The sequence below is a fragment of the Podarcis erhardii genome, assembly GCF_964252035.2.
Source record: "Podarcis erhardii genome assembly, chromosome: 1".
NCBI classification, from domain to species: domain Eukaryota; kingdom Metazoa; phylum Chordata; class Lepidosauria; order Squamata; family Lacertidae; genus Podarcis; species Podarcis erhardii.
In genome coordinates, this window is record NC_138497.1 from 62,009,787 (window position 1) to 62,028,865 (window position 19,079).

The 19,079-nt window shown below is 42.1% G+C and overlaps 1 protein-coding gene across 8 annotated transcripts in view; it reads left to right on the top strand.

Moving 5' to 3' along the window:
- Positions 1-1,574: 1,574 nt before the first annotated feature.
- Positions 1,575-19,079, top strand: part of ANO5 (anoctamin 5) — a 69,159-nt gene continuing 51,654 nt past the window's right edge. For all 8 annotated transcript variants that reach the window (XM_081834665.1, XM_081834666.1, XM_081834667.1 and 5 more), the window contains exon 1: positions 1,575-1,883. In XM_081834665.1, the coding sequence (XP_081690791.1) occupies positions 1,826-1,883 (58 nt within the window). In that variant the 5' untranslated portion in view covers positions 1,575-1,825. The remainder of the gene's footprint in view (positions 1,884-19,079) is intronic.

Genomic DNA, 19,079 nt, shown 5'->3' on the forward strand with positions numbered 1-19,079 from the left:
AGGGGGACTGTAAAGAGGGGGGGAAAGGAGATGCAGATCCTTTCTTTTTCTTTTTCTAATCCTTATCCTTCCCCAGGATGGCACACATGGTCCTCACATATTCTAGCTGACCGGTGTGAGAAAACTGAATCAGGGGCATCATGCCTCTGAATACCAGTCTCTGGATACCATGGAAGAGAGGAGAGGGCTTTTGTGTTGATTTCCAGCTTGGTTTCCCACAGGCATCTGATTGGCCACTGTGAGAAGAGGATGCTGGACAAGATGGCCTTGGGCCTGATCCAGCAGGGCTTTTATGTTCTTATGGTGACTTTCCTCTCCCTCCCTCTCCACTCCTTTGAAGTTGACAGCCTCCTGTTTGTGGTGTTGGTAACAGGATAAGAGAATTGTAAGGGACCCCAGAATTGTAAAGAAGGCTGATTGCCGAAGAATTGATGCTTTTGAACTATGGTGCTGGAGGAGACTCTTGAGAGAGTCCCATGGACTGCAAGAAGATCAAACCTATCCATTCTTAAGGAAATTAGCCCTGAGTGCTCACTGGAAGGACAGATCGTGAAGCTGAGGCTCCAATACTTTGGCCACCTCATGAGAAGAGAAAACTCCCTGGAAAAGACCCTGATGTTGGGAAAGATGGAGGGCACAAGGAGAAGGGGACGACAGAGGACAAGATGGTTGGATAGTGTTCTCAAAGCTACAAACATGAGTCTGACCAAACTGTGGGAGGCAGTGGAAGACAGGAGTGCCTGGCGTGCTCTGGTCCATGGGGTCACGAAGAGTCGGACACGACTAAATGACTAAACAACAACAACAAAAGGACCCCAAGGGACATCTAGTCTAACCCCCTGCAATGCAGGAACCTCAAGTTGATCATCCATGACAGATGGTTGGTGGTTGGGTTACCCAGCCAGATGGGGAGAGTATAACTATTATTATTATTAAATTATTATGGTCCTCCAACCTCTGCCTAAAACCCTCCAGGGAAGGAGACTCCAGCACCTCTCCTGGGAGTCCCTTCCACTGCCAAACTGCTCCTACTGTCAGAAAGTTATTCCTGGTGTTTAGTCGGCATCTCCTTTCTTTGTAACTTGCATCCATTGGTTTGGGTCCTACCCTCCGGAGCAGGAGAAAACAAGCTTGCTCCATCTGGCCTTTGAGATATTTGACGATGTCCATAAAAATAAAAATATAATAACACTCAAGTGGAAGTGAAAAATATTCGCCTTTGTGAAAGAGGAGGGGGTGGAAGACGGGTGACTATACTCTTGAGAATGCCTCTCTCCTAATGCAGCACGTGGGTGTGAGCTTGCTCAGAGAGAGAGAACAGCCAGCAGCATCAGCACCGAAAGACTCAACAGGAAAAGGGTGTGGAGCTCGAGAGTGTGAGACAGCGCAAGGAGCAAAGCCTCGGCGCCTCCCCCCTCCCCCGTGACGCAATCCGCAGGAGTAACCCGAGTCCCAACCTTGGCAGCGCGCGCAGACCCCGACTCGCGCATTCTCGCCCCCTCCCTTTCCTCCCCTGTTCAGCCTCCCCTTAAAGCAATTCAACCTCTCCCCCCCCCCTCCGCGCGCGCCCTCCCTCCCCCCCGTTCCTTGAGCTCTGCCGGCGAACACTCATTAGGTCGCCCGCTGCCCCTCTGGGCTTCCAGGGCGAAGAGATAAGCGGTGGGCGGGCGAGGGTGGAGAGAGAGCGAGAGAGAGGAAAGGCTGGGGGCGGCGCGCTCGCGCTCTGCCCGCCCGCCTTCCCCACCCCCCTTCTTCCCACACACTGGCTCTCTCTAGCGGGCAAGGCTGCTTGGCTAGCCTGCGCGCCCGCCTCTCCCGAGCAGCCATGAACCGAGTGGGCAAGAAGGATGAGACCCTCATCGAGATGGGTCTGGCCAATGACGGTGAGTAAAGCCACCGGGAGGGAAGCGGGGCGCGCGCGCGCGCGGGGGGGTGTCTTGGTCGCTCGCCAGTTTGCCCGGGGAAAAACTTCCCTTTCTCCACTCCGGCTCCTGAGGCGGCGCTTGGGCAAGTGCCTGGGAATCCCGGGGCTTCCCTTGCCCCGCTCGCGCTCCCTGTCCGGTGCTGAAGGCGCAGCTTCTCCCCACCCCCCACCCCGAGACCGACAAAACCGGGCCGGGTGTCGCTGGGAGGTGGAGGATCCCGGCCTGGTTCTGGGCGGGCGGGCGGGGCGGGCCGCGGCTGTTCATTCCGCCGCCCGGTGTTTGGCTGAAATGCGTCGCCTCAGGCTCACTTTTTCCATGGGGGCACCTGCGGTGTGGGGAGGAAGGGTGAGCCCGGAGAAAAAGGCGCGCCTCGGGTGGGCGAGAAGGAGCGAGGCTAGCGGAATTCCCAGGCGGCCGTGCAAGGAGGGAGGGCGGCTCCCGCCTTTCCTCCAAGGGAAGCGGCTCCGGCTCCAGAGGCCTCTTCAAGCCGTTCCCAGGGATTGAACCAAACCGAAAGGCTCTGTCGCCAGTAGATTTCTACGGGAGGGTCCTTCCTTCAGCAGATCGTAGGACGCCCACATTATACGCCTATGTCACCCAAAGCTTTGACCAGAAACATGGGAAGGTGCGGTGTTTTGCATCTGGCACCGTTGGGGAAAGGTGAGAGAGTGAGGCCTTGTTGAGATCATGGGGCTGGGCTCCCAACACTGTTCCAACAGCCAGTTCACCAGACTGCATCAGAGATAATGAAGCTAAGGCTGATTGCCATTATTTAACTTTCTCCTTCTTAAAAAAAAGGCCTTCATATCATTTTCTGAAAGCTGTTATTATTACACCAGAAGCTGCCAATCTTTTTGGACCAGCAGACACAATTCAAAGTTCTATGGGTGCCATTCGTTTCCATGCGCTGCTCTGGTTCTCCAGAAGTGGCTTAGTCATGCTGGCCACATGACCCGGAAGCTGTACACCGGCTCCCTCGGCCAATAAAGCGAGATGAGCGCCACAAGTAGATAAATAGGTACCACTCCGGTGGGAAGGTAAATGGCGTTTCCGTGCGCTGCTCTGGTTCGCCAGAAGCGGCTTAGTCATGCTGGCCACATGACCCAGAAGCTGTACACTGGCTCCCTTGGCCAATAAAGCGAGATGAGCGCCACAGCCCCAGAGTCGGTCACGACTGGACCTAATGGTCAGGGTTCCCTTTACCTTTATGGGTGCCATTCTCAAAGTGGCTGCTATAGGGAGCATGGCATAACACAAAATAATAGCTGCTCCCTTCCCTCCATTCTTGCTGTGGGCAGTCATATATGTCCTGCTGGCCCTGATTGTTCAGATCACACCCACCCACTGAACACACTCACGCTAAGAAGAGAGAGCATGTCTCTGTACCAGGAAAAAATATACAAGCTGGCCACACCACAGCACACACGTACATTCACTACACACATATAGACCACAGACACACATGCAAAAGTCTCTCTCTATCTCTATCTCTCACACACATTTCCCCCTCTGTCTACCCAAGTGTATGTCTCTCAGTCACACAGAGAGCGTAGTTGAGAACCCTCACACACACATTCAGAAAAGGCCCTTCATGAGTGAAGGAAGTGCCTACCATTGCAAAAATAAAATAAAATATCTCCCCCTGCAAAATGCAAGAACTAGTGATTTTGCAAAAATACCGTAGGGCCACCAACTAGTTTGGTGATCTCTGTTCTAAACAAAACTAAAATAAAGGTGGCCCATAAGGAAAAAATAACATTCTATCTTAAGGCAACACTTTAATCAAGCCAGCCAATATATCCCAAAATAGTGTGCAAGCTTTTGAGTTGAAAACTTGCACAACGGTTTTGGCATTCGGGTTAGCCTACATGGGTATTGTGGATTATACTATTTGTTAGCTTTCCAAATGAACTTTTCCTGCCACGTTTTGAGCATTGCATTGTAATTCAAAAGAAACAGCTCTGCTCTGTGAAACTGAGAGCCTCTTCAAAACATGATTTGGTTCTCAAGGCTACATAACACATAACCTGTGAAAAATAGACCTGTAAAGGAGAAGAAATAGAGGCAAAGAATATTTTCATACATGACCCTAAAAGCACCTTTGGCATGGTTGACCCAGCATGAGGGAAAAACCTGCTTCATTACAAAGCCATAGACGAAGGCAGGAGTTGGTTTCCCAATGGTGCAACAACAGAAGATGTATGAGCAAATTGTCTTTAACCGATACTAAGTTTTGGGCCTTATTACTACAAAAGTTTTAAACACAAGTTAGAGTCTGGATGTTTCTCCCCTTCTACATGCTGCAAAACTACTCCCAGTAGTGACTGGTGTGGTGTAGCTTGGAGGCACCCCCTGACACCAGTGCTTGGATGGACAGGGCAGGGTAGTGATGAGGCTGGGTGTTTGTGGCCGCTGATGGAGGCTGTAAAACAGCCCAACCTTGATATTGCCCTGCCCTGCCCAGGTAAGCTGCAGTGATGCTAGCGCTGGAGGGGAAGTTTCAGCTCCACTCTACCAGATGCTATTGATTATTTCCCTGGTAGTTCTTGCCTACATTATATGCAAATTGGAAATTATGTCACTGCCTTTGAACTGATACTTGCAGGACTTTCACCTCAAGGTGAAATGAAATGGATACTATAGCTAAGCTAGACATGGCACGGGGGAATGGATGCAGGTCCTTCCCAAGACTAAAAGGCACCTCTGTCTCCTCCCCAAACAACTCTGGTGGCTTTGGGAGGGAAATGAAAATACTATTTTTTTTTTTATAAATATTTATTAAAGTTTTTAAATATAAATGCACAAATAATAAACAGTCTTACTTCTATCACAGACATAATTTCATCACTTCTTTGGACTTCCTCACGTCTCCCGCTCCCATTTACATCGTTAAAAGTTTTTTCCAAACAAATTATCAACTTGTTTACAATCTCATGTCCACTCATTCAAATATAATCTAGCACTTCTTCCAAAAAATTTTATATTTTCTTTAGTCTCACTTATCATCAAATTTCAAATCTAATTTAGTGGTGGCCAGTTTTTTATAATCTAGCATCCTTCTTAGCATTCAACCAAATTACAATGTTTTTGTAGATACTTCTTGAATTTCTCCCAGTCTTCCTCCATCTTCTCTTCTCCCAGGTTACGGATTCTGCCTGTCATCTCGGCCAGTTGCATATAGTCCATCAGTTGCATCTGCCACTCTTCCAGTGTGGGTAGATCTTGAGTTTTCCAGTTTTTTGCGATGAGTATCCTTGCTGCCGTTGTTGCATACATAAAGAATGTTCGGTCCTTCTTTAACACCTTCTGGCCGACAATACCCAGAAGGAAGGCCTCTGGTTTCTTAGTGAAGGTATACTTAAATACCTTTTTCAGCTCATTATATATCATTTCCCAGAAGACCTTCACCTTAGGGCATGTCCACCAGAGGTGAAAGAATGTTCCTTCGTTTTCTTTACATTTCCAACATTTATTATCAGACGAATGGTATATTTTGGCAAGTTTAACTGGGGTCATGTACCATCTATATATCATTTTCATTACATTTTCCTTCAGAGCATTACATGCGGTGAAGTTCAGCCCAGTGGTCCACAACCTTTCCCAGTCCTCAAACATAATGTTATGCCCAATGTCCTGTGCCCATTTTATCATAACCGATTTAACCATTTCGTCTTGTGTATTCCATTTTAACAGCAAGTTATACATTCTAGATAATACCTTAGTCTTTGGTTCTAACAATTCAGTTTCTAACTTCGATTTCTCCACCTGGAACCCTAACTTTTTATCATTTTTAAAAACTTCTTTAATCTGAGCATAATGTAACCAGTCTCGCACCTTATCCTGGGAAATGAAAATACTAGCACCTCCTGCAGGTCCTTCTTCAGTGCTTCACTGTTGAGCTCTGGACTGGTTGCTGCCACCTGTTCCTTCCTTGGCTTCAGCCTCCCCCAATCCTCATATGCTTGCCAGGCTGGGCTGTAGTGACAATGGAGGGTGGCATCATTCAGTAAAGCAACAAAGAACAATGCTGCTGCAGGTACCATCTTCGTTACCCCAGACAAAGAAGAGAATAGGACAGTATGCCTGGCAGGTCATTCTGTAGGCTAGGCTAAAAGGTGGAAATAACAAAATTGGCTGGGGTGAGGAAGGAGAGAAACTGAGTGTGGAAGTGGAAAGCCATGTTGTTTGGTTGTTGGTTGGTGGCAGCTATGGCAACCAGGTCATAGCAGTAGAGAAGTGAATAATGTATTTTTGTATGTGTGTTCTGGTGTGTGTATGTGTATACTATTAGTCAATTTAAAAATTGACAGTAAAATCTGGGGGGGGGGACGACGCTTCATCCCTTCTTTCAAGATCCTTAGTTTTCATTCCCTTTTATAAGATAGATCAAGTGAACCAATATAGTGTGAAAGTCAGAGTGTGGTGTTATCATCATGCTGGAAAACATTAGTTTGTAAATTAAATACTGCCTAAAATAGACTTACTAAGCACTTTCATAATGACTTCCAAGTTGGAGTATTTTTCTCGTAAGTGTCTGAGATGAAGTTATTGCTATGACTAAGCTAAAGTGAATATTTACAAAGTGCATAGTTGATGCCATTCCCAAAGCAGTTACTAAGCCAGGAAAAAATCCATTGCATCAATTTTTGCCTAGCATCTTTCCCCCATCATTACTTAATCATTAAAGGAACCCATTATTAAAGCATAATGCAAGCTAGAAATGTACTGATGTTCACTGGCTCCATTCCCACCACCAACACACTGAACTTTCTGTCTCAGTGGCCTTTGACTTGAAAGTTTTTTAAAGCATTCCATGGCATCCCAGACTGTGTTTGGGATAGGTGTCATCTTTGAATAAAACTGAAGTCAGAGTTCTAGCAGCTCTGACATCCTGTCTTTTGTAATAACCAGCATACTTCATGTGTGATTTTTCTGTCGTGTACACATACATACAACACTTGCACATACACATTCACATAATCACTTACATGCAGGTGTGTTCTCTCAGTCATGCACTGCACAGAAGTATAAGTTCCCCTCTGTTAGGTAGTGAAAGAATGAAGCAGACAAGGCACTCTTGTGGAAACTGAGACCATGAGTGGTATTCAATTAAACAGTTCCACTAGAGCAATGACTTTTAGTTGTGCAATGGAGCTTATTCGCTCCCTGTGCAACCCCTAATTTTTTTCTGGGGGCTCCCACAGTCTTCCAGAACAGATTTATGGGGCATGCACAGGATGCATGGGGAGAGGCAAAGGGTTTCAAATTATCAGTTGTGTGTCTTTGTGCTAGTGGAACACATCAGTTGACTATGCTAATTTCCAGGAAAAGCCTGGAAAGGCAGACCTCAACCATATACCTTAAAAACTGATATAGGATGAGCCTGAAAGCAGTTGAAAAGAGCAAAGTAATAAGGGCCTCAAGGAGGTTTTCAGCAAAGTGAGCCAATGATGCCTCTATTCCCTATCTACTCTTCTCCCACTTCTAGCTTTCATTCAACTGTCAACTTCCTAGGTCCAAAGTAACCCCCTTCCCTAACTTATTCATCCATTGCCTCTTTCCTTGCCTCCAGAGATGCCCTGGAATGCTGTTTTACCTGCTTCTCATATCTCTTTAAGGCTAGGAGATATGGCTATACTTCAATAGCTTTCTGATTCCTTCAAGGCCCAGAAATGCAGCTATAAAAGTTCCACAGAAGTCATATTCCAAGTCAGGGACCATTGAAAGGTCAGGATAAACAATCACAAGATAGGTCTCATGGTTCTGCATCGTGAAAGCAATGTTTGAAATTAGCCAGGTGCCAGGCTCCCTTTGCACCTGGTTTTTGACCAGTTGCAACCAAGTGAAGATGCCTGGGTGCCAGGATGGTGCCTGACATCTCCACCATGTGGAGGTGCATGCCTGGGGATCATTGGATCTGGTTTGTTTTCACATACTAATACCCCATCCTGTAGAATTCTATCAGTTATATTTCATCTGCACAATCAAAATGAATTTCTGAAACCAAAATGCTTTTTCTGTGCAGCCTAAGCAGGTTCAGTCACCTTTAAGAAAAAAAGGTGGTCGGAAAAGGCCAATATATTCATGAACTGGACCTGGATCAAGTGACTTTTCTTCTTAAGGTTCTCAAAGTTCTTAACCTAGTTCAAGGTTGTCATCTCAACTAGCTAGTCAATCATAGTCAAACCATCATTTGAAAAATAAGATTTTAGAGCTCTTTTACCCAAAAATGGCAATTTGGTGACTGTAACCTTGGTTTAAGGAGCCACTTGGCACCTCGCTTATATATCTGAGTTTCTAACACTGCGTGTTGCTATCACTTCCTATCCCATTTATTTGCATCAAAGGCAACATACAGCTATGCTAACCAAAAAGTCTTATAGTATGAAGGAAGTCCTCTCTTTTCATTTTTAGCTGTATACATAATAAATTTGTACCAATCAGTTGCAAAAGAATCTTTATGCTTTGAACCTCGTAACATTTTTATTTTATTAGTCACTTTTTCCATTAGTGCTTTTTATCGTACTTTATTGTACCAGTTTGTCAAAGAAGCACCCTCTGTTTTTTCCCAGTAACTTTTTATTATCAGCCTGGCCGCTAGTAAAAGATGACATTAGGGGTTTGAAATGTAAGTTAATGTTGTCTCCCATAACAAAAAATTGAGCAGGGTTAGCTCTGGACATTTCAAGGTGTTTTGTCCAATAACTGCTTTTATTTCAACAAATACTTTCTCACAGAATTGAACCATTCTCACCCCCCTCCACACACCCCATAATATGTTGATTCAAGCATAATGCTCTGCAGCCTCTCCAGCAGCTTGGTGAATGTCAGGTAGTAATATGAGCCAAATGTATAGGTGTGAGATGGCATTTTTACAATGTTTTAAGTGCTGCCTCTTCCGTTGAGGCCAAGGCAGATTTCAAAACAAATTTTCCCCATGTTGAGGTCCAGTCGTCTCTACTGATAGTAATCTGTCAGCTTCCCACATCTGCCTTAGACCATCAGCTATATCTGTATCTATTAAGATTAGCATGCTGTACAGTCTAGACACGCTCAACCCTGTTCCACCTAAACATTAGGAAGAACTTCCTGACAGTGAGAGCTGTTCGACAGTGAAATTTGCTGCCAAGGAGTGTGGTGGAGTCTCCTTCTTTGGAGGTCTTTAAGCAGAGGCTTGACAACCATATGTCAGGAGTGCTCTGATTGTGTTTCCTGCTTGGCAGGGGGTTGGACTCGATGGCCCTTGTGGTCTCTTCCAACTCTATGATTCTATGATTCTGTTCTGTCAATTTGGGGAGAGTCCAACAATAGCACAAAAGGGGTAAGGTCTCTCAATGCCTGTTCTTTGATGTGGATTTGGCACATGAAATTTCCAATTGGGTACCATGTCAACCAGCCCTATATATTATTCTGATGTCATCATCCAGTGGGCATTATGAAAAGGGAGAGAAAAACGGGAACCTGAAACAGACAAGTTTCCACTGACTACTATTCCTTCAAATAAACAGTACTGTTTCCATGTTATTCAAAATACCGTACATGTTTGTTCTGCTGTAGAAAAATACTGAGTTTTACAACTGAGTCAGTCTGTCAGTATTCTAGTCTGAAGGAAATGTATTTGCATCTGATTAGTTTTGTGAAAACAGGGACATATTTAAGGCACTGGCATTATATATATTGAAGTCTGTTTTACCCTGCCCATACAAATTTAAGAATGAGGTCTTTAGTTCATGGACACAATGTTGATGTAAAATCATTAGTTCTAAAGTAGCAACTTCCTACAGGGAAAGGGGAGGGAAACTTTTGTTGCTAGTTCTGACCAAATATAGCCTTGCTGTGGCGCTGACTCACATCAAGTAGAAGTGCACATTCACTGTTAAGCCTTTTGGGCAAGATTTTCAGTTGCAGTGAATGAAACTGAGTCAGGGACATCTCAGCCTTATGGTACAGATGATCTTAGGATTAGTGCAGATATTAGATCAAAAACTTGGTAGTCGTGCTCTTTGCCTGCTGTTTTGAAAGCTAGTACAGGGACATGGTGAGGACAGACAAATAATCTGAGTGATTTTGTTCTAAACTAGGGTAACCATCCCAAACACTATTTATATTTATCTGTATAATTGTTTTCTTGCCAAATGCAAGTTTGGAAACATGCATTTGTTCAGAAATTCTTTAATTCAGTCAGCTCTTAGTTTTGTTTTGTCTCCTTCATACAGTTCTCAAGTTTCTGGTTTCTTCTTCTTCATTTTATTGAGCAGCTTAAAATTTTATTTTTTGCATTTTCAATTTTGCAAACAAACTAAAAAAACCCTACAAACATAAAATCCCCTTTGACTTAGCATATTTTTCGCTCTATAAGACGTACCAGACCACAAGACGCACCTAGTTTTTGGAGGAGGAAAACAAGAAAAAAAATATTCTGAACCTCAGAAGCCAGAACAGCAAGAAGGATTGCTGTGCAGTGAAAGTAGCAACACCTCCTGCTGTTCTGGCTTCTGGGATAGCTGCGCAGCCTGCATTCACTCCATAAGACACACACACATTTCCCCTTACTTTTTAGGAGGAAAAAGTGAGTCTTATAGAGCAAAAAACACGGTACCTCCCCACTTTCATGGATCTTCATATAATAATTTTCCCCTCTGCATCTCTTCCGTAGGTCTATTTTTATAAATCCTTTATCACTCCATAGTTCAAATTTTTACTACAAGTTTTCTGTCAATCCTACCAATGTGTGTAATTGTTTACAGTATCTTTTTAAAATAAATAATAAACTTCCCCCATTCTTTATTAAAGTCATGTTCTTCCTGGTTTCTAATTCTTCCTGTGTTTTGCCATCTTGGCATAATTCATCAGTTTTATCTGCCACCCTTCCTTGGTCAGAGTTGTGCCATCTTTCCATCTCTGGGCTAACATCATCCATGCAGCCATGGTTGCATGTATGAATAATTTTGTCTGGTCTTTCAGGATCTCTGGACCTAAAATACCTAAAAGAAGAGCTTCTGGTTTTTTTTTTTTTAACAAAACTTATTTTCAGCATTTTTTTTCAATTCGTTGCTTATCATTTCCCAGGAGTCTATTATCTTCTTACATGACCACCACAGGTGATAAAATGTGCCCTCTTTCTCTTTACATTTCCAGCAGGTTTTAGACTTTGATTTATACATTTTAGCTAATTTACTAGGAGTTAAGTACCAACGATACATCATTTTCATATAGTTTTCTTTCAAACAGGCTGTCAATTTTAATCCTATTGTCCATAATCTCTCCCATGCTGCTAATTCAATATTATAACCAAAATCCTTCACCTAGTGAATCATAACCAATTTGACCTGTTCCATCTTTTGTTTGCCAGTCTAATAAAAGTTTATACATTTTAGAAATTAACTTAGTTTTATTTTCTAACAGTTCCCTTTCGAACTGGGAGGTTTTGTTTCTATCCATCTTAAACACTTCATTAATTTGGTGATATTGCAACCAATCAGTTACTAATTCTCTTATGTCTTATGGGGTTTATTTGGGGGGTGCATGCCACCTTCGTGCTTCTCCCAAGGCTCTCATGACGAGCTCCCCATTCATGGAGAAAACAGCTCACCATCCACTGCCATTCCATGGTAATCCAGAAGTCCAGGTTTCTGGTTTATTGTTTATCAAACTAATGTTCTTGCAGATGAGCCAGAATAATTACCATTTCAGTTGCAATTATGACATACCTATATTGGCAACTAATGTTCTTGCAGATGAGCCAGAATAATTACCATTTCAGTTGCAATTATGACATACCTATATTTGAAATTATCCATGATAATATTGTGAGCTATGAAGGCTCTAGCTGTGCTCTAGTTGAGCAATATTGAAGCAATATTTTTAAAATTCATGGATGAGCTCCAACCCTTAAGCAATAATAAAAAAGCACTCTCATCTCACAAGCATACTTGGGGGATTCTAAAGAGATGCAGAAATACAATTCCCCTCCCCCCCTCTCCATCCATATAGCTATAGATATAGACCATAAGGAGAAACTACTCCTCCCACCCCCAAACCCAGCGAGGACAGAGCATTCCCAATAGCCATGGAACACAGAGTCATTGAAAAATAAAATGGCCGTGGGAGGGGGGAATAGAATCAGCCTGACTCTCTGAAAGTGGCCTGTAAAGAGGAGGACAGAGCATTCCCAATAGCCATGGAACACAGAGTCGTTGAAAAATAAAATGGCTGTGGGAGGGGGGAATAGAATCAGCCTGACTCTCTGAAAGTGGCCTGTAAAGAGGAGGGTGTGGCCTCAGCTTCAAAGGCTTCAAATTTTCACTGATCAGCTGACATGCATGCAGGAGAGAGAGAGCAGGCTAGGAGTGCAGAGGGGGAAAGGAGGCAAAGAATGGAAGGTAGGCATAAGCCATAGCCATAATTACTAATGTTTTATAGATTTTATTTTTGGACAAGTTCAGAGTGTTTCACATATAAACTGTTTCGACACTGGGCTTTTACTGTGAAATAGTCAACTGTTTTCATTCATTTTTACAGAGCATTAGCTTGGTATTGTCAACAAAATGCCCTGCTCCTATATTTCCCCTGCTTAGCTTCCTTCCCTCCCCCCATGTTCAGAAATTATGCCTCCTTTAACACTGTATTGAATTTCCCTAGGGATAGATGGTTTATGGTGCAACTGTTGGAGCCAGCTGTGGTCTTTCGTAACTTGCTGTAGCCATTTCCTTTCATATGCTTCGTCTCTTTTCTAACAATCATTTCTATCGTTTTCACCATCCCCTTTTCAAATAATATTGCCTTCATATCTATTTCTTTTAAAAAGGTAAAGGTACCCCTGCCCGTTTGGGCCAGTCTTGCCAGACTCTAGGGTTGTGCGCTCATCTCACTCTATAGGCCGGGAGCCAGCGCTGTCCGCAGACACTTCCGGGTCACATGGCCAGCGTGAGAAGCTGCATCTGGCAAGCCAGCGCAGCACACGGAACGCCGTTTACCTTCCCGCTGGTAAGCGGTCCCTATTTATCTACTTGCACCCAGAGGTGCTTTCGAACTGCTAGGTTGGCAGGCGCTTGAACCGAACGACAGGAGCGCACCCCGCCGTGGGGATTCGAACCGCCGACCATGCGATCGGCAAGTCCTAGGTGCTGAGGTTTTACCCACAGCGCCACCCGCGTCCCTCTATTTCTTTTACCCAGCCCCAAATTGCAGCAGAAGGCATATACTTATTGCAAGTGCAGCAAATGGGGCGGGAGCATTTGACTTTTCACCTGCACTGTGGTCCATGTAACATTCCCAGAAATTTGGGACTGGGGAAAGGGGAACTACCCACATGGATGCAGAATATTTCTTGGATTCCATTAGTCTGGAAACAGAGTTGCTATTTCATTTGCAGCTTTAAGTAGACCAGGAATGATTGGGTGCTGCTGATTGTCCACATCTGGAAGCACTGATAGTATCTCTGGGGCTAACTGTTATTTATATACTAATGCATATAACAGCCCTGTAGCCATATGTAGGGCAGAAAGGAAGCATTGATGGATGCTTTCCTTCTACCTCAGAAATAGATGGATGCTTTCCTTCTACCTCAGAAATAGCTTGTTTTAATGGGGGAAACTGTTGTTCACTACAGTGGTACCTCGGGTTACAGACGCTTCAGGTTACAGACTCTGCTAACCCAGAAATAGTACCTCTGGTTGAGAAATTTGCTTCAGGATGAGAACAGAAATCACTCAGCAGCAGCAGTGGGAGGCCCCATTAGCTAAAGTGGTGCTTCAGGTTAAGAACAGTTTCAGGTTAAGAACGGACCTCCGGAATGAATTAAGTTCTTAACCCGAGGTACTACTGTATTTGGAATAGAGAAATGGCAAGCAGAAAAGGGTAAGATGCATTCCAATTACTTCTCTAGTTTTTTCTTTTCTTTTTTAACAAAGGACCATGGCTGTGTGTGTGTGTTTGAACCTGGGTCCCCCCAGTCCTAGACCAATACTTTAACCATATTTTTAAAAATGTTCAAATCAGCTATAATGTAAAGAATAAAATTCTAATCCAAAAATCAACAATAAACATACAGTCAAACCTCACTTGTTGAATGTAATCCGTTCCGGAAGCCAGTTCGACTTCCGAAATGTTCGACAGCTGAGGCATGGCTTCTGATTGGTTGCAAGAGCTTCTTGCACTCAAGCGGAAGTCGTGTTGGACATTTGGCTTCTGAAAAACATTCAAAAACCAGAGCATTTACTTCCGGGTTTTCAGCATTCGGGAGCCGAAATGTAAAAAACGGAGCTGTTCGACAACCGAGGTTTGACTATACCACTGTAAACTTAACAAACAGGTAAAAAATAATCAAAACCCCTTGGGATAGCATGGAATCAAAAGCCAAAGTTTTTAGAGCTTTTATTAAAATGATGTGGAGCAGGTCAGTCCCTCCTCATGACTTGAAGTCATTTTACAGCTCTGCTTGGAGCAACATATTCATATGGTATTCATATCTCACACACTGAAAAAATATGGAGTGAGGTCTGATTAGAGAAAGAGAGTTCTCAAGGGTGTTAGGGTGTCAGGATTGTTTGCCTGTAATGTGTAGCTAACCCCTCAATACTCCTCCTAACAACACTGAGAGATAGGATAGCATGTGTATTCCCAGACCAGTACTTAGGAAAATGTATTTTCAGTTTGTTGAGCATCTCTTGTGAAATAATTAACGTTCTCTTGGGATGATGACTAAACAAGGATGACCTTGTTTTTGTATACATATGATGTCTCTAGTTCACAGCCACAAATCTCCACATGTACATGTTGAAGATGTCAAATAAAGAAACAGTTAACAACTTTCCTATCAAGTGACCGAGATGAAGGAATGACCCAGTGCCTGTTAGGGATCTGATTAGCTATTGCACACGGCTTTTAAATTGTCCCAAAAGAAGGGACTATTCCTACCCTGTTTTGTCATCATTTGTTACAGCACATAAAAACAAAAACAAACTGTCAGTTTTGAAACAAGAATATTAACTGTGGAGTTTGAAAAGACAGAGGTCATTTGTCAATTTTTTGGGCTGTTCCAGTTTCATTGATACTATAACAGCTGCTTAAACGTTGTGGCAGACATTGTTTAAATACGTTTGTCACTTAGGCATAGGCTGTATATGAAGAACATATCACTCTGATGACAATGGATGTCACCATCAGACGTATTTAACATTTGTAAGTATACTCTACTGTACACAGTATTCAGCAATACAATTGTCATTATATACTACTTCAGTATAATCATAGCACTTCATATACATTATCTCACTAACTTTTACAACTATCCTGTAGTTTAGGTCAAAAATACTGTAACCATATTTGTGATTAGGGACTGAATTTGAGAGATAAAACCTTGTGCAAGGCCTTCCAGTGAATTTATAGCAGAGGGGGGATTTGAATTGGTTTATATCATAGAGTGCTAGCACATTATTTTACAAACTGATGTCATTCATGATCTTGGAGACTATAGCAAGACCTGCTCTCACAATTCACTGGCAAATGACAAGGAATTAAAGTGCTTTTATATTTTCATTCAATATTTTACTAGAAGTGGTGCATGCTGCAGAGTTGCTATAAGGGGGAAACAAGGTCAAGGCTGTAAAGCACACTTAAAATAATAAACAATTCAGTATTACTTATTTACTGTATATGAAATATTTGTGATCTATAATAATGAAAGTAACTAATGCAAAGACATAATACAAGCTCATCTCGCTTTATTGGCTGAGGGAGCCGGCGTTTGTCCGCAGACAGCTTTTGGGTCATGTGGCCAGCATGACTAAGCCGCTTCTGGCAAACCAGAGCAGCGCACGGAAACGAGCTGCTAGGTTGGCAGGAGCAGGGAATAAGCAACGGGAGCTCACCCCGTTGCGGGGATTCGAACCGCTGACCTTCTGATCGGCAAGTCCTAGGCTCTGTGGTTTAACCCACAGTGCCACCCGTGTCACTAATGGATACTTCCATTAGTGTAAAGAGGAGGAATGGTTTTTGGTAATTCCTTTTTCCTCTGAAACCCTACATACCCAGCCAATCTGCTAAAGAAGTGTGATGGACCTTTGCAACAAAGTGGTAGGTTGTGTAAAGAAATGCAGTACATAGCAAAGTGGGAATCTGTGAATATCACCTCTCCCCCTCCCATTTCACCTCATGAGCACAAAGAAGCATGATATTTAAAGAAATCACATGCTTATTCTGTTATCTGAAATTCTTGATGGGGTCAGTATTTTCTTCTTGTTATCTATTGCTGATAAAATAGTTCCAGAGAGCACACTCTCCAGAAGCCACAATACTTTAGGTGTGGTCCAGTTTTATAGCTTGACATTCCAAGTGATGATATAGCTTCTCTCAACAGGATTCTTGTGATACCTAGGGATTTTTAGAACGACCAAGAATGTGGCAAGATGGCAAATGCCCCTGCGGCATGAAACCGCTTGGTGGGGCACATGCTAACAAGCAGCTCTGCTAACTTTAACTTCTTTGGGCCTCTAATTTTTCCATAGCTTTACTTTGAAATTACACAGTGATATGTGGTTTGCTATTCAAAGAGTTCTTCTTAACTATAAGTTAGGATATGTGAAAGACCAGACTTAGCATCTTTGGAGCAAGCCTGACATGTATTTTGCTGACAATTACAAACTGAAAATGGATACTTAGAAGAAGAAAAAGACCTTTGCAAGGCCACAGTAAAGCCAGCAGCCAGCAGCCAGCTCTTACTTTATTTTGAGTGTAACCCGAAACTATAATATGAGTGAAAGATTAAACATTTGCTACAAGGATCTATGGATTTACACTTTTGAAAGTTTCAAAACTGTATTTCATTAGATACAGTAACTCATTATCTCATTTTTATTCCGCTTGGTCCCCAAGATTATCTCAGATAGAATTTTCAAATTCATTTTATTTTATTTTATTTTATTTTATTTTGTTTAATATTTTTTCATTGGCTTTTACACATACTTTCTAGCATAACATCCTTTTAAACATCATTTCGAAGTTTTTGGCTATCACACCCTAAGACTTCCTTCAACCTTGACAGATGGTTTTCTAAAGCCTTTCTAATTATGCATTTTGTTACTATAATTATTGCTATAAACTCAAATTTCCAATACATCTATTCTTAATTCTTTTCATAATAATTTATAAATTACTCCTTACAAAACTTCTTTTAACCCTACAAGCGATGTCAATTGATTACAATTGCTTTCCAAATATTTCAAAAACTTATTCCATTCCTTTTTTTTTTTTTTATTTTTTATAATAATTTTTATTGATTTTACAACATAAAGAAAAAACAAAACAAACATAATGCGACTTCCCCAAACCTCCCCTTCACTGCATCCAAATTTCAAAATTTTTAGCAATTCTTCATCCCATTTTTATCTTTAATTCTCTTTAAAAAGAGTTTCTGCTTTATAAATTTCGATTTATAGCTGTAATTCTTAGTGTCCAATCCCCTGACATCTTAACATTCCGAAATTCTACAACAATTTTTAAGATAGATTTTAAATTTTTTCCAGTCCTCCTCCACTGTCTCTTTCTTCTGGTCACGGATTCTGCCGGTCATCTCTGCCAGTCCCATAAATTCAGTCACCTTGGTCTGCCATTCTTCCAGAGTAGGTAGTTCTTTAGTCTTCCAATACTTCGCCAAAAGGATTCTTGCTGCTGTTGTTGCGTACATAAAAAAGGTCCTATCTTTCTTTGGTACCAATTGGCCGACCATGCCCAAGAGAAAAGCCTCCGGTTTCTTTACAAATGTCCACTTAAGGATTTTCTTAATTTCATTATAGATCATTTCCCAGTAGGCCTTAATCTTTGGGCAGGTCCACCAAAGGTGATAAAAAGTTCCTTCACATTCATTACACTTCCAGCAATTGTTATTGGGCAAATGATATATCTTTGCAAGCTTGACTGGGGTCATGTACCACCTATAGATCATTTTCATTATGTTCTCTTTCAGGGCACTACATGCCGTAAATTTAATACCTGTGGTCCATAACTGCTCCCAGTCAGCAAACATAATATCATGACCAATATCTTGTGCCCACTTAATCATGGCTGATTTAACCGTTTCATCTTGTGTGTTCCATTTTAGCAGCAGATTATACATTCTAGACAAATTCTTAGTATTGGGTTCTAGCAATTCTGTTTCTAACTTTGACCTCTCCTTCTGAAATCCTAGTTTTCTGTCCTGCTTAAAAGTTTCATTAATCTGGTAATAATGTAACCAGTCTCGGACTTTAGGTTTCAATTTCTCGAAACTCTGTAGTTTCAGCTTTTCACCATCATATTCTACAATTTCACAATATTTTGGCCAGTCTGTATCCATGTTCAATCTTTTTACCGCCTTAGCTTCCATTGGTGACAGCCACCTGGGGGTTTTACTTTCAAGCAAATCTTTATATCGATTCCATACATTATACAATGCTTTCCTAATAATATGATTTTTAAAATTTCTATGTACCTTTACCTTGTCATACCATAAATATGCATGCCAACCAAAACTATTATCATAACCTTCCAGGTCCAGAATGTCTGTATTCTCAAGAAGTAGCCATGGTTTCAGCCAGCAAAAAGCTGCTGCTTCATAATAAAGTTTTAAGTCCGGCAGGGCAAAGCCCCCTCTATCCTTTGCATCAGTCAAAATCTTGAATTTAATTCTGGGTGTTTTGCCCTGCCAGACAAATTTAGATATATCTTTCTGCCACTTCTTGAAACAGTCCATCTTATCTAAAATTTGCAATGTCTGGAACAGAAACAACAATCTCGGCAATACATTCATCTTAATTACAGCAATTCGGCCTAACAAGGAAAGTCTCAATCTTGACCATATATCGAAATCTTTCTTCACTTCAGCCCAGCATTTCTCATAATTATCTTTAAATAGATTCACATTCTTAGATGTTAAGTTCACCCCCAGATATTTTACCTTTTTAGTAATTTCCAAACCCGTTTCTCTTTGAAAACTATCTTTTTCCCCCACCGTGAGATTTTTTTCCAACACCTTTGTCTTGTGTTTATTCAATTTAAAACCTGCTACCTGACCAAATATTTCAATAAGTTCCAAAACTCTTTTTGTACTAGTTTCTGGCTGTTGTAGTGTCAAAACTAGGTCATCTGCAAATGCTCTTAGCTTATAATGTTTAGTTC